Source organism: Homarus americanus, unplaced genomic scaffold, assembly GCF_018991925.1.
Source record: "Homarus americanus isolate GMGI-L3 unplaced genomic scaffold, GMGI_Hamer_2.0 scaffold50504, whole genome shotgun sequence".
In the NCBI taxonomy this organism is placed as follows: domain Eukaryota; kingdom Metazoa; phylum Arthropoda; class Malacostraca; order Decapoda; family Nephropidae; genus Homarus; species Homarus americanus.
Genome location: NW_024711280.1, coordinates 1 through 14473, shown reverse-complemented (window position 1 = coordinate 14473; position 14473 = coordinate 1). Strand labels below are relative to the sequence as shown.

At 43.3% G+C, this 14473-nt stretch overlaps 1 protein-coding gene across 1 annotated transcript; it reads left to right on the top strand.

The window, feature by feature from the left end:
- Window positions 1–2371: 2371 nt before the first annotated feature.
- Window positions 2372–4571, top strand: LOC121863362. Its single transcript, XM_042362011.1, has 2 exons — window positions 2372–2492; window positions 2811–4571. Exons 1-2 carry the CDS (start codon window positions 2398–2400, stop codon window positions 3538–3540), a joined length of 825 nt encoding a protein of 274 aa, XP_042217945.1. The 5' UTR covers window positions 2372–2397; the 3' UTR covers window positions 3541–4571.
- Window positions 4572–14473: the final 9902 nt, after the last annotated feature.

The window sequence follows — 14473 nt, the reverse complement described above, 5'->3', positions numbered from 1 at the left end:
ACAGTCTGTTTGAGTCCCAATTTCCCTAAAGAACTTAAGTGTTGTCCCAAAATACTGGTACAGAGAAGTTAATATCGTATTGTCCCGGAGTACGATGATAACCACATAGTCATGATGAAGGTTGTACGACATGGTTGAGAAAATATCACTTATTAAATCAGAAAATATTTGACATCTTCAGGGTTGATTTCATACTGAAGGAATAAAGATGCTTTCATTATAGTACAGTAAACTCCCTCTAGCCCGGACTCGCTTAATCTAGATCCTCTTGAAAACCGGCCTGGGGTCCAGCACCGGACACAAGTATCCCCGACCAAAATCCAGATAGCACGGGGGAAAGTTGATGTAATCGGGGGTTCCAACTGTGGTGGCACAGAAGGGTAACCATGTCATTAGCAGTGACAACTGAAAAATCACACTTCTCATCCACTTAAATAACAAACAACAATTCATCTATGACAATACTCATTGCAGAATCAGTAGCTGTGACGTGTAATATTTTGTTATTTGATCACTAACATAAAATATGATACTATAGGTATACAAACAATTCACTTACTGGAATTTGCATCTAAAAATTAAATTATTTACCTATTATACAGTACAGTACAGCATTGATTACTGTCAAAATAACAATATTTTGAAGTTGCACTCAATTCACATAAAATTTCCCACTTTTTCCAGCCTCCGTTAAAATTGTTTGCCATTTCCAGACCAGTAGACACCCTCATCATCCAACTGAGTACAATTTAATCAATGCATCACAACATGATTTCATGGATAGAATATTCTGCTGACAAACTTAAGTCATTTTCATTGAATTTTTAACAGACCACATGGACCAAGGTCTACCAGTGGATGTGTTGTACGGTCAGTCAAAAGGAACGAGTTTCTGACTCGACTGTCTCTCGTTTGATGCGGGTGTGCGGTTTCATTTTATTTGGGGTTCAACAAACTTTTTGACCATGGATGTATGTGGATTTCTCTAGGGCACTTGATAAAGTCTCACATCCACTACAAGCTGGCCAAGTTCTCATGTTGAACAAATATAAGGAAATACTACTTTACACAGTCTGCCAGCACAAGCTGTGGAATCAAGAACAGTACTGGACTACAAAAGAAACCTTGACAAAATTATCAAGAACAATGCAGGGATCTTACATAACCCACTGGTCTCCATCCCTTGGCATAGCCACCTCTATTGGGTGGCCATTAGATAAAAACAGTCTCAAAGGAATACACGTGTAAAAAAACACAAGTGTTACCGCCACAGTAAGATAAACTAGAAGAGACAGAAAGAGGGATGATAAACTAGGCGGGAGAGAACGGATATAGTGTTGACGACGAATTAGCCGAGGTGCTTCAATACGAAACGGATGGCCCTCGAGGGTAGTCCACCGATTTCTACGGGACAGACGACACGTCGGTTCGGACCACTAGACCCTAAGACGTGAGCGATCGTGAAGTATTAGAATCTGCCAAGAAACTCTAAATAACTTTAATAAGTATATTTATGTACTGTAATTTGATCTGATGTATCAACAGTTATAAAACGCGAGTTATATTTAAGATGTTAACAGGCTATGTACTGTACATAGGTTGTATTATTCATACTATGTATCCCGAGATAACAGCATTTGTTATATGAGAATTGTTCTTTGACCGATTAAGTGGTCTCCCAAATACAGGAACTACAGGAAAGTCTGGATAAGGTTCCAAGATCATTGGTCTCCCAAGAAGATAAATAACTGGATGACATGACAACCCAGCAGCCACACGTAGCGTCAACAAGCAGTAGTGATGATAAGCCTGAAGAGCCAAGTGAAAAGATACTGTGGTTAAAGTGTTTTTTATTTATTTGTGGTGTGGTAGTAACGGGTTGTGTTATATACTAATTGTGGGATAAGATCTGATGATCGATTGCGATAATTACACCCCTGGGGAAGCAACAATTAAGTCTGGGATTAGCACAAGTAAAGAAATAAGCCCTGGCTTCTCTTGCCTTACACATCCAGTATATAGTGTACATCCAAAGTGCATTTCTACACCCAAGTCTAAACAATAATGTGTACTGAACAACTTCCCTTGTTCATGCTCATCTTTCCCTCTTCTGTTGTTCTGTCAGTGAATATATTACTTTCATTGATCTCTCACTTAAAATATTATTCCCTCACCTGACACAACCTCTCCCGGATATCTGAAGAAAAAAATATCTCTGCCTTTATATGCCTTTCGGTAGTGTGCATACAAGACCGATGCATATAATTCACAATTCAACACACACACACACATACAGATTGATATTCTGAATTATGTGACACAATCGTCTTCATAAGCGAGTATTGTCCTTCTACTCTCACACACACACAGGTTGGATCAACAGCATGGAAATCCTTCATGAGTCAAGCGTGTACAAGGATTCCAGGCAGCCTACAAGACCTAAAGACTCTGGTTGTGAGGCATCCTCTTGGTCGTCTGGTTTCAGCTTACAAGTAAGTTGGTGAAACCTTGGTAATAAGAGTTAGCTTGTCTGTACAGCCTAAGAATAAGTTTCATCCAATCAGAGTGTTGTTTACTTGTACGCTTCACCATTGTCTACTCATGACTCACGAAAATATTTTGAGTTCATACTTATAGTTTTCTCAGTTGATATGGTATAAAAGTTTCATTATCGGTAACTATCATCATTAAGATTCAAATGTGATGGCTCTCTTGATTTTTAATTGTTGATGACTTAGTGTATTTACTAACCTAGAATACGCTCTTCATAAATATATAATAACTTCAACAACATTGTTCTTTCATTATAGAGACAAGTACCTAAATGGGTCTCCACTTAATACCTACGACAAGGACTACAGGAAAGTAACGGGAAGTCATCAGACGTGGAATGATAGATGGCAGGAATACTGGCTTCCAGCTCTCATACACAAAGGATCCGTCGCACCTTCCCCTCAGTACCTCACAACACTAAAAAAGGTTTCGCAGGCATATGGCTTTCTGACAGGGAAGCGTTTTGGGACGTTTAGCCGCCATCGTCTTAATGAAACCAAGAAAGCATCGTCTAACCCCGAGAGAAAGTTTATAACGTTAGCCAAGAAGATGCTGACAGTAGGCAAACACGTTGGTGTCGTTGCTGCTGTCAACATTGGGTACTCCGCGACGGAACAAAGTAAACTAAAGAAGTATTTCAGTAACGCCTCCTTCACTATGGCAGAGTTCCTTGAGCACGTATTATGGACCAGGGACGTGGACCTGTTGGACCATCACTGGACCCCCATTAGCCAACTGTGTGGTCCATGTACAGCTGACTACAAGTACATCGTGCGGCATGAGAACCCCAAGGAAGCGGAGTACCTTCTGGGCCTCCTGCACCTTCAGGAAAACACCATTCCGAGGAAACACAAATCCATCGGAGCATTACATGATAAGTCTGACCTTCAGTACTTTGAAGACGTCCCCAAAGACTTAATGGCCATAATTATTGATATGTATAAACAAGACTTTGATTTGTTCAGTTATGATAAAATCAGTAAATAAAGTAAGGAAAATATAGATATAGCAGACAAGAAGATAAGGTGAAAAAAAGAACAATTTTAACATCTGTATTGTTAACTTCTCTGACCCACTCACTGCAGTACACAGATAAAAACAACAGGTTAATAAGATGAGAATTAAAACGCCATCTACATACAGTACATAGCGCCGGCACAGTGGTCACCAACCCTCCACAGTTCCTGATAATAGAGACTGTGTTGGCCACTAAGGAGAACCCTTTCTCAGTAAACAACGGGACTTCCTTGAACCTTTTCTGTTAAGTAAATTTCCTTTCGTCTTCATAGACCATTTTCTGTGATCTTGTCATGTATGAATTTCGTGTTTTATCATATTTCTGATATTGACATTAAAAAAATTATTTAGCTAGAAAAATACAGACGCTGTGCAAAGCGGACAATGACAACGTAGACATGACTGAGCCACCATGTTTACTAGTATCATACAGTGTAGTCTTCACTTTAGGTGTATTTAATCTTATGTTTGGTTAGGTTAGGTACTGAGTTCGTGTTTATTGTGTTATGCCATAACTTAGCAACTTTCTTTGATGGAAGCAACTTCCGGGGACGAGATATTTGCCGGTGTCCAAACGACTTTCTCAAACACAGAAAAATCCCTTGTCCTCGGATTTCTTTTTTTCGGTTACCGGGAAAAGTTTCCCAGAGACTAAACAACACAGACAGACACTAGCCCACATCCCAGAATGTTTCTGGGTGCTGGGGAAAGATTTCCGGGAGTCTAAACTACCGGAGTCCGTATAAGCAGTTCTTCTTAAGTTAGAAATTCCATTTCTTTACTAGAATAATCCCGAATTGTTTATCTAAAAGCTTAGTTAAATAAATATAATTAAAAAACTACAAATCTTTGATACGGTGTTACAACGACGACGGGTATTTCCCAGTCACACTGAGCTGTGGGGGTCTCCTGTTACTGAACAGACATGATGCAATGTCAGGTGGAGGTAGGGTGGACGATGAGTGGTCTCAAAATACTGACCTTCTGATGCAATGTCAGGTCACCCACAGTTAGGTCTCATGACCTGACAATGTCTTGAATAAACACAAAAGCTAAGGTGCTCCAGTGTTTCCCACTTACAGTACAGTACTGTATAAGACATCACCAATTCCCAACAAGTGGACAGGGCTTTGAAGTAGATGGAGAATGTGGGGTAAGATACTAAAAATAACAAACCTTTGAAAACCTGACCTAACCTTCCTTAATCTATAGAAAGGTTAAAAATCACTTTCAAGTTCATAGATCCCCTCCCCACCTGAACACGGAAAACTTCAACACATTAAACAACAACAATAAGGTGCTGTACGTGCTTTATAGTTTTAGGATTTTTATAGGTTCAGGTCAGGTCAGGTTTTCAAAGGTTCGTTTATTGTTCTTTTTAGTATTTTACTCCACATTTTCCCTCTTTCAAACCCTTCTCCACTTTGAGCAACTACCGTAATATTATTGGTACTTTTATCGGCTAAAATACTCGAAAAATATAATACTGTACTCACAATACATTGTCAATCCAAATAAGTGATTAACAACATACTGAGCTGTACTATAGAATTTGAATATGAAAATTGCAACTACTGAATTTATATGCTATTTAATATTAATTTTTGATTCACATTACTCTCCAAGATTATGCACAGAATCAACAGGACTGAATTACATTTCCCCAAAGTACTGTATAAAGGAGCCCAATCATCTGTGTCTTCTCCCTTCATATTTCCCTGGATGACGATAATCTCGGTTCTGCGATTATTCAGTCCAAGTTTTCTCCAAGCCATCCAAATCTTAATACGTATCAGACATTAAAGATTTCATTATCATCGGCATAGAAAATAGGCAACACCCCGAGCATCTACGGACATCCGGCAGAGATGCAAGACTACTGGTGTAGACTGTAAACACAAGTGGTCCCAAAACTGATGTCTGTGGGACTCCAAACTGCAAAGGGACAGGATCTGCAATGGTTCCACCAATCATCACACACTGAGATCTCTCTAACAAATAGGACTCAACCAGTGAAATATATGACCTCACTTTACCTGGTGACATCACGAGATCTGAGGTTGACAAGTTCCACAACAATTTAAATGAGTTACTTAATACACAAAGGCAGAACATACTATACAAAAAACACGGATAGATAATTATTTAAAGAATATTATTGGACAAAGAACGGCTGAAGTTTGCCTCCGAGATCATTATAAGGAATTGGCCAGTAGGGTTAAGACTGAGATAAGAAAAGCAAAGAACTGAAGGTATCAGGGGAGGCAAAGTCAAACCCAAGAGATTCTTCCAAATGTATCACACTAAAACACGTGACAATATTGGACCAATACAGTCAGATACTGGCAGGCTAACGACAGGGAACCGAGCAATAATCTGAAGATATTTTTCAACAGTTTTCGTCATCGAAACTTTAAACATGATACCCGAGGCACCGACTATATACAGAAATAGTGAAGAAAGTAGATCAAGCAAGATAGGAGTGACTAGTAACTATGTTAGTAAACAAACAGACAAGTTAAACCTAAGAAGTCGGCAGTTCCCGATGAGATATTTGCCAGAGTATTAAAGGAATGTAAGCAAGAACTTAGTACACCCAGTCCTAGCTTAATGTTGCCCCACACAATGCTGTTTCGTTATAACGTTCCTACTCTTTAGATACCCACGATTCCGACCAATTCAGTATAACGTTGTCACCCAACACGGGCTACTTTACATGGCGCGCCACCCTCTCTCACCTCGGTGTGCTACGCTCTCTTGCGGAGCATCACAGCGTCCCCGAGTGTTTTCTCCCCAGTCATTGTTAAGCTTCCACAGCGTACGTGTGTGCTTAAGTACCCTAAAGCTCAGTACTTGGACCATTCATTTTTATGATATATGTTGGGCTCAAAGACCAAAAATGACCACAATGCATTGTGGATGTTTTCAAAAGAACCAGAAATCGAAATTTTGCCTCTTGGGTTTTGCCCAATAAATACAACCTAACCTAACCTAACCTGTAGTAAAAAAAAAAAAAAATCTTTATTTTCGGCACATAACTACAGTGCCAGTAGTGATTATCTCCCCCAAAACACATCTCTATAGCGATATCAACGATGGTGAGTATACATAGAGTACAGTTGGGTCTGCATTTACGCGGTCAATTGAACCCGCGGAGGCCCGCGAGAAACGCGTAAATGAAATAATGGAACGTGGGGAATTAATTAAAATAGAGACTGGGCCGACCCCCAAACTCCACTTTTTGCGACACAATACGTACATTGTAGTAAAACTAGTATCTTAACTTTATGATGGTATGCACACACATAATACAGAAAAGAAATATCAATAATATTAGGTTTTTTAACACTTACGTTAGTAGAAAAGATGGCTGGGCACACGGGCATGGGGGGTTGGTTCCGAGGCAGACGGCAGATTATTGGCCCTCGCCTGTATCACTATCCACCACAGAGGCTTGCAGGGCCTCTTTGTCAAACCCCTCAAAGTCCATATCCTCACTATCACTATCCCTGGCTTGGGCCGACTGTGGTGGGTGAAGAACTCGGTAATGCTTCGATGACTGGACGACCTCGTGCGCACCCTGCCCGCGCCGCTTCCCGCGTAAATGACCAAATTTACCGCGTAATTAAAGAATTTCATTCTGGCAAGGCACCGCGTAAACGACCAAACGCGTAAACCAAACCCGCGTAAATCCAGACTCGACTGTATTTATGTCATGGTCACATTGACTGTTAGTCTGTTTTAACACTAATGATTCTCATTAAACTCTACGACCACAAAACACGAGTGGGTTAGCCGTCCCCGAGAAGACTAGTGTTTTTCGCCGTCGACGCTTCGACTCGCGATCCCTCCCGGTAAGTCCCGCCTTCGAACGCAGTTGTTAATACGTTTTTTCCAATCTCTCCTGACAAGCTCAATCTTGATTAGTCTGTCTAAATCAACTTTAGTAATTCGCCAGACCTTTGTCAACTGAGGGTCATACTTGAATGAGTAACAGTCGAGTTGTTGCACGAGTAGCGATCGCTGGCAACTCGGGGGTATATTACCACGGGGGAGAGGGAGAGAGCGTCCCGTGACGTCCTCTCCCGTTTGTTCCCAGGTATGTAGCGGTGTTTTATAGCCATTCAGTTTGATTCAGTCAATTGTAGTGAATATCAATGTTCATGCTTTAACAGTGGAATTGTCATTCACCCAGTGTAAAAAAGTAATATAAAGTAAATGTCGTCTGACGTTGCGAGACGAAAGATTTGTTTTGTGTTGTCATCGTGCTTCCCAGTCCTGTGACGTCCTCTCCCGTTTGTTCCCAGATTCCAGGGTGGGCTTATTTGAACACCCCATCGGCTGCTGAGCCGGTGGGTAACCAGCAGGGATCAATATATGCATCGGTCGGTGATTCGACATGATTAACTTACTACAGATCAACATCGCGGGGCTGGACCCCAGACGCTCGCCACGTGTCGACCGCGACGGTAGTCGTCAGTTGTTAGAGGCGCCGGTGCTATACCCTGGGACATGCTTTGGAGTTATGGTCCACAATGTGGTTGTATGTGTTTGCTAATAATTATCCCATGTTGGGTAATGGACCCATGTATTTGCTGGTTTCAGTATTAACATGTTGTGTGTTTTGAGTGCATCTCATATGCCCTACCAACAGTTAGTGTGAAATACCATATGTAAGTTGGCCATGTATGTAATGAAATGTATCACCAGTAATGTGGGTGAAGTAAGTACCTACTGGGATTGGCAGTTAAGAGGAGCCAAGGAGTTGTCATGTGTCTATATGTAATGTGAGTAAAGTCAAGGAATTGATCCTTGTAACTGTAACGTAATGTAACACCAGTAAGGTTGTGTGCAGTAAGAGTGTAGGATCTGAGTAACTTGCAGAGGAGTGAAAATAAGTAAATAAGAAATACTCAGTCTGCAATAAGCCCAGGAGTGAGCCTGGTAGTTATATGTTAATGATATATTTTTCCCCACTTTGATTCAATATTAATAAACTTGTTCTTTGAGTATTTTAGGAGTATTCATTTCTCCCACAGCAGTTACCTTTATTTCCGTCCAAGTGACATGATACCAGAATTACAATACCCATGCTACCAAAAAGAACTGAGGTTATGTAGTAACCATGAATTGAGGTAAGTAAAAACAACACTTGAAAGAACTAAGACAAGAAAAGTATGAGTAAGATAAGGGTGGCAGAGCAAGAGAGAGAAACTGCCGCTCTTACAGTGATGACAGTATGTTCAGCCACCCTTACATTTATATTGGATAATCACATATATTTGAGCTGTATTCAAGACTTGCAATAATTTTAGCAACAAAACCTCCCAGATTACCTAGTTGTGATGGGTACCTAGTTTATAGAAGAGGATATGAATGAAAGATTATGAATACTATCTTAACGCCGCAGCAGAAGAGAAAATGAAAGTACTGCATTGTAGTCGCAGGCCAATGTGTTGTCTACACTCCCTAACGCTCCATCAAACAACTTTATCTCTTCTGTTAAACGATCAGGTAAATCCGATAGCAGCTCTTATCTATATAAAAGATAATATAGCAAAGAATAATTATATAATATTCGTATTATTTGGTTGGATATTTTGCCTTAGTTTTTCATACCTAACAGTTGATTTACGTCAATTTTAGTTTACCTTGTAAGAATGAATAATCGGCAGTTTTGTTAATAATTATTACTTTGTATCATTTCTTTTCGGGTTAATACTAATCTAATTGCACTGTGAAGATGGATTTGTATATATTGGAATTGAAATATAAGAAAATATTCACTACGGCTGCGAGTTACTTTGCTCACATAAGTATCCCAAAGTCTGACAGGTAAAGGGTCCACACTTACCCCACCCCCAAGTCGTTTTAGATTATTAATTTATATCACCTGTTTAATTAGTAATTTATATATATGGTGAATTAGTCAAATTTATATTAACTATAAACTGTTAAGTTGGCAGGAAAAGTATATTATATGTAATAATACTTGGAGAGTTATATAATGGAATAAATGTTCCTCACCACAATCCTTCTCTCAGTGGCATCATTACAATCACTCCCTCAGTAGCACCATTACAATCATTCAGTAGCACCATTGCAATCACTCCCTCAGTAGCACCACCACCATCACTTCCTCAGTAGCACCACCACAATCACTTCCTCAGTAGCACCACCACAATCACTTCCTCAGTAGCACCACCACAATCACTCCCTCAGTAGCACCACCGCAATCACTCCCTCAGTAACACCACCACAATCACTTCCTCAGTAGCACCACCGCAATCACTTCCTCAGGAACACCATAATCATTTTCCCAGTAGCACCACCACAAACACTTTTCTGACAGTACCACCGCAATCACTTTTCCGGTAACACCACCACAATCATTTTCTCGTTAGCACCACCACAATCATTTCCAAGTAGCACCACCACAATCACTTTCCCAGTAGCACCACCACAACTACTTTTCCGGCAGTACCACAGTCACTTTCCTGATACCACCACCCTTGTTTGACTAACCTTAAACACACAACATTGGCAAGACAAGACTCACCTCTCTCCTCTCGCCCTTCGTCCACCTCAAGCCACTAAACATAAGAACAAAAGAACATAAGAATGGTGGAAACTGCAGCGGGCCTATTGGCCCATACTGGGCAGTCCCGTTTACACCCAACCCCTATTGCACATAATTATAAGCATCCAACCTATGTTTGAAGCTATTCAGCGTATTCGAGTTAATGATGATATTTAGTAACTTGTTCCATTCATCCACTACTCTGTTTCCAAACCAGTGTTTACCTATTTCGCGCCTAAATCTAAATTTGTCTAATTTAAAACCATTGTTACGAGTTTGCTCCTGGTTGGATAGTTTGAGTACCTTTGTAATGTCCCCTTTGTTTAGCTCTGACTTCCATTTATACACCTCTATCAGGTCGCCCCTCACTCTATGTCTCTCGAGGGAGTGCAAATAAGATGCTTTAACCTGCCTCTATACTCAAGGTTCCTAATGCCCGGGATTAGTCTTGTCCTTCTCCTCTTAATTCTTTCCAAGGATTCTATATCCATTCTGTAATACGGTGACCAGAACTGAACTGCACAATCCAGGTGTGGTCTCACAAGCGCAAGATACAGTAACTAGTCTTGTAACTAACACACCTTTGTGTAAGAACCCAAGTACTTTATTAGCTTTGTTACAAGGAAAAACACATTGTTTACTTGGCTTAAGGTTCCTACTTATCATTACTCCTAAATCTCTCTCGCAGTCGGATTTCTCTAGGGCATCGTTGTTCATCTGGTTTCCCTGTTTACATCTCCTATACTGAGTACTTTACATTTGTCCACGTTGAATTTCATCTGCCATTTTTCAGACCATTCGAAAAATTTGTTTAGATCTTCCTGTAGTTTTGCGGAGTCCTCGTCAGATTTAATAACACGTCCTATTTTAGTGTCGTCGGCAAATTTCCTTATGTTGCTGTCTATGCCGATATCTATGTCGTTTATGTATATAATAAATAATAATGGTCCAAGTACTGAGCCTTGGGGAACTCCACTAGCGACGTTGCTCCAATGGGATTTGGTGCCGTTAATGCTCACTCGCTGTTTCCTGTCCTGTAACCACGCCCTAACCTATTTAAGGATATTACCTTTGATGCCATGTGCTTCTACCTTTCTAATTAGTCTTTCGTGGGGGACTCTATCGAAGGCTTTGCTAAAGTCGAGATATACCACATCATAATTGTGCCCCTCGTCCACCGATTCGAAAATTGATGAAAAGAATATTAATAGATTAGTTAGACATGAATGCCCGCTTGTGAAGCCATGCTGGGAATCGTTGATCAATCGGTGCTTCTCCAGGTGATTTCGAAGAGAGTTTGAAATGATTGCTTCCAGTAATTTGCCTACTATTGATGTTTGACTGATTGGGCGGTTGTTAGAGGATAGTGATCTATCCCCCTTCTTGAAAATCGGTATTACATTCGCTATCCTCCAGGATTCTGGTACTACACCTGTCTTTAAGGACATGTTAAACAACTTTGCTAAGGGCATACAAAGTTCTTCCTCACATTCCTTTAATACTCTGGCAAATATCTCATCGGGACCAGGTGACTTATTAGGCTTTAGTTTGTCTATTTGCTTACTAACATCGTTACTAGTCACTATTATCTCACTTAATTTGTTTTCTTCACTATCTCTGAATAGAGTCGGTGCCTCCGGTATCATGTTTAAATTTTCGGTGGTGAAAACTGTTGAAAAATATTTATTCAGATTATTGCTCATTTCTGCATCGTTATCGGTTAGCTCGCCGGTATCCGACCGTATTGGTCCGATCTTTTCTCGTGTTTTAGTTTGATACATTTGGTAGAATCCTTTGGGGGTTTGTCTTCGCCTCCCTTGCTATCCTTTCCTCATTATTCCTCTCAGCTTTCCTTATCTCGGTTTTAACCCTACTCGCCAATACCTTATAATAATCCCGGAGGGAAATTTCACCACGATTTATCCTTCTACCTATAGCCTTCCTTTGGCCAATGATGTTCTTTAAATAATTATTAATCCATTTAGGGTCATTGTTGTCTGATCTGAGTTTTTTATATGGTATGTTCTGCCTTTGTGCACTAACTAACTCGTTATTTAAATTGTTGTGGAACTCGGCAATCTCGGATCTCGTTATCAGGTCGGTCTCGACCGTCGGGTCTCCTGGTATGGCGAGGTCGCCCTCTGTGGGTGCATTGAGTGAGGTCACCTCATGTGAGGTCATGTAGCTCACCCCCAAGCATGACACCCCCTACCTCAGCTGCCTCTTCAAACTGTCAAAGTTTGCCCTTCTGAAATCTGGGACTTTAGTGGAATTTTCCTTACGTCTGCCCTGAAAATCTAACTGGAATCTAATTTCTTTGTGATCACTGTTTGCAAGCTCGTTCCCTACCTCGACATTGCTAATGAGGTTTTCTCTGTTCGACAGAACTAAATCGAGTATATTATTACCCCGGGTGGGTTCGGTTATATGTTGACTTAGGAAACAGTCCTGGATCGTTTCGAGAAAATCCTCCGATTCCGAGTTACCCGTACGGTCGGTCCAATCTATTTGGCCAAGGTTAAAGTCGCCCACTATACAGACTTTGTTGTGCATGGAAGCCCTGCGCATTTCATCCCAGATATGTCGCTCATTAACTCTATCAAGATTGGGAGGTCTATATATTACTCGTGTGATTATTTTTCCTTACCGTCGATTAATTCTATCCAAATTGTTTCTGTAGTCCGCTCAGTTTTCATTTCCTTATTTATTTCACACTTCGTCCAAATGATTAACTTTGATGCAAACTACCCCAATAGAGCCACTCACCCCCCCCACAACAGCCACTGCCCCACCACCACCGCTCCACCACTGCAAATGCGCCACCACCACAGACCACTGACCCCCTTCAAAGCCACTGCCCCACCACCACCACTCACTGCTTCGCAACCCCACCATAGCCACACCACAGCCACTGACCTACCACCACCACTGCCGCCACACCACCACTGCCCCACCAGCCACTGACCCACCACAACACCACTGTCCCACCAACCCCACTGCCCCACCAACCCCACTGCCCCCACCACCACTGCCCCCACCACCACAAAACCACTGACCCCCCACCACCACTACACCACTGCCCCACCACCCCCACTGTCTCACCATCACTGCAACTGCGCCACAACGACAGCCACTGCCCCACCACAGCCACACCACTGCCGCCACAGCCCTACCACAATCACTGGCCCACCCCCACCACCACTGCCCCACCAACGCCACTGCTCCGCCACCCCACCCCATCACAACCTCACCACCACTAACCCACCGACACCACACCACCACTGCACCGTCACTGACTCACCACCACCACCCCACCACCACAGCGGCTCCGCCACTGCCCCACCACCACCACTACTGCTCCGCCACCTCACCACACCACCACCACTGCTCCGCCACTTACCCACCACAACCACAGCCCCACCACTGCTCCGCTACCACTGTACCGCCACCACCACCGCTGCCCCACCGCCATTGACCCACCACCGCTGCCCCACCGCCGCCACTGCTCCGCCACCGCCCCACCACAGCCACTTCTACTCCACTGCCCCACCACCACCAATGCTCCGCCAATGTCCCGCCACCACCACTGCTCCGCCCCCGCCACCACCACTGCTCCGCCACCACCGCGCCACAACCACAGCCCCACGACAGCCACGACAGCCACTGACCCCCCACCACAGCCACTGCTCCGCCACTACCCCATCGCCGCCACACCATCACCACCGCTGCCCCACCACTGCCACTGACCTACCACCACCACTGACTCACCACAGCCAATGCTTCACCACCACCACTGCCCCACCACCACCACTGCAACTGCCCCACCACCACCACTACCCACTGCCCCACCACCACCACCACACTACTGCCACACCACTTACACGCCACCGCGCCACCACCACAGCCACTGACCCCCCTACAGCCACTGACCCACCACCACCGCTCACAGACCCACCACAGCCACTGCCCACACCACCACCACTGCTCCACCACTGACCCACCACAACCACTGCCCCACCACTGCTCCGCTACCACTGCTCCGCCACCACCGCCGTCCTCACCACTGCCCCACCGCCGCCACACCACTGCAGCTGTTCCACCACCACCCAGTCACTGCTCCGCAACCCCACAGCCACTGTCCTGCACCTATACCACTGCGCCACACAACCAATGCCCCACCACAGCCACTGCCCCACTACCCCACCGCCGCTCCACCACCGCCGCTCCACCACAGCCACTGCCCCACCACCGTCCCATCACCACAGCTGCTCCGCCACTGCCCCAGCACCACCACATACCCACCACCACTACCCCACCATCACC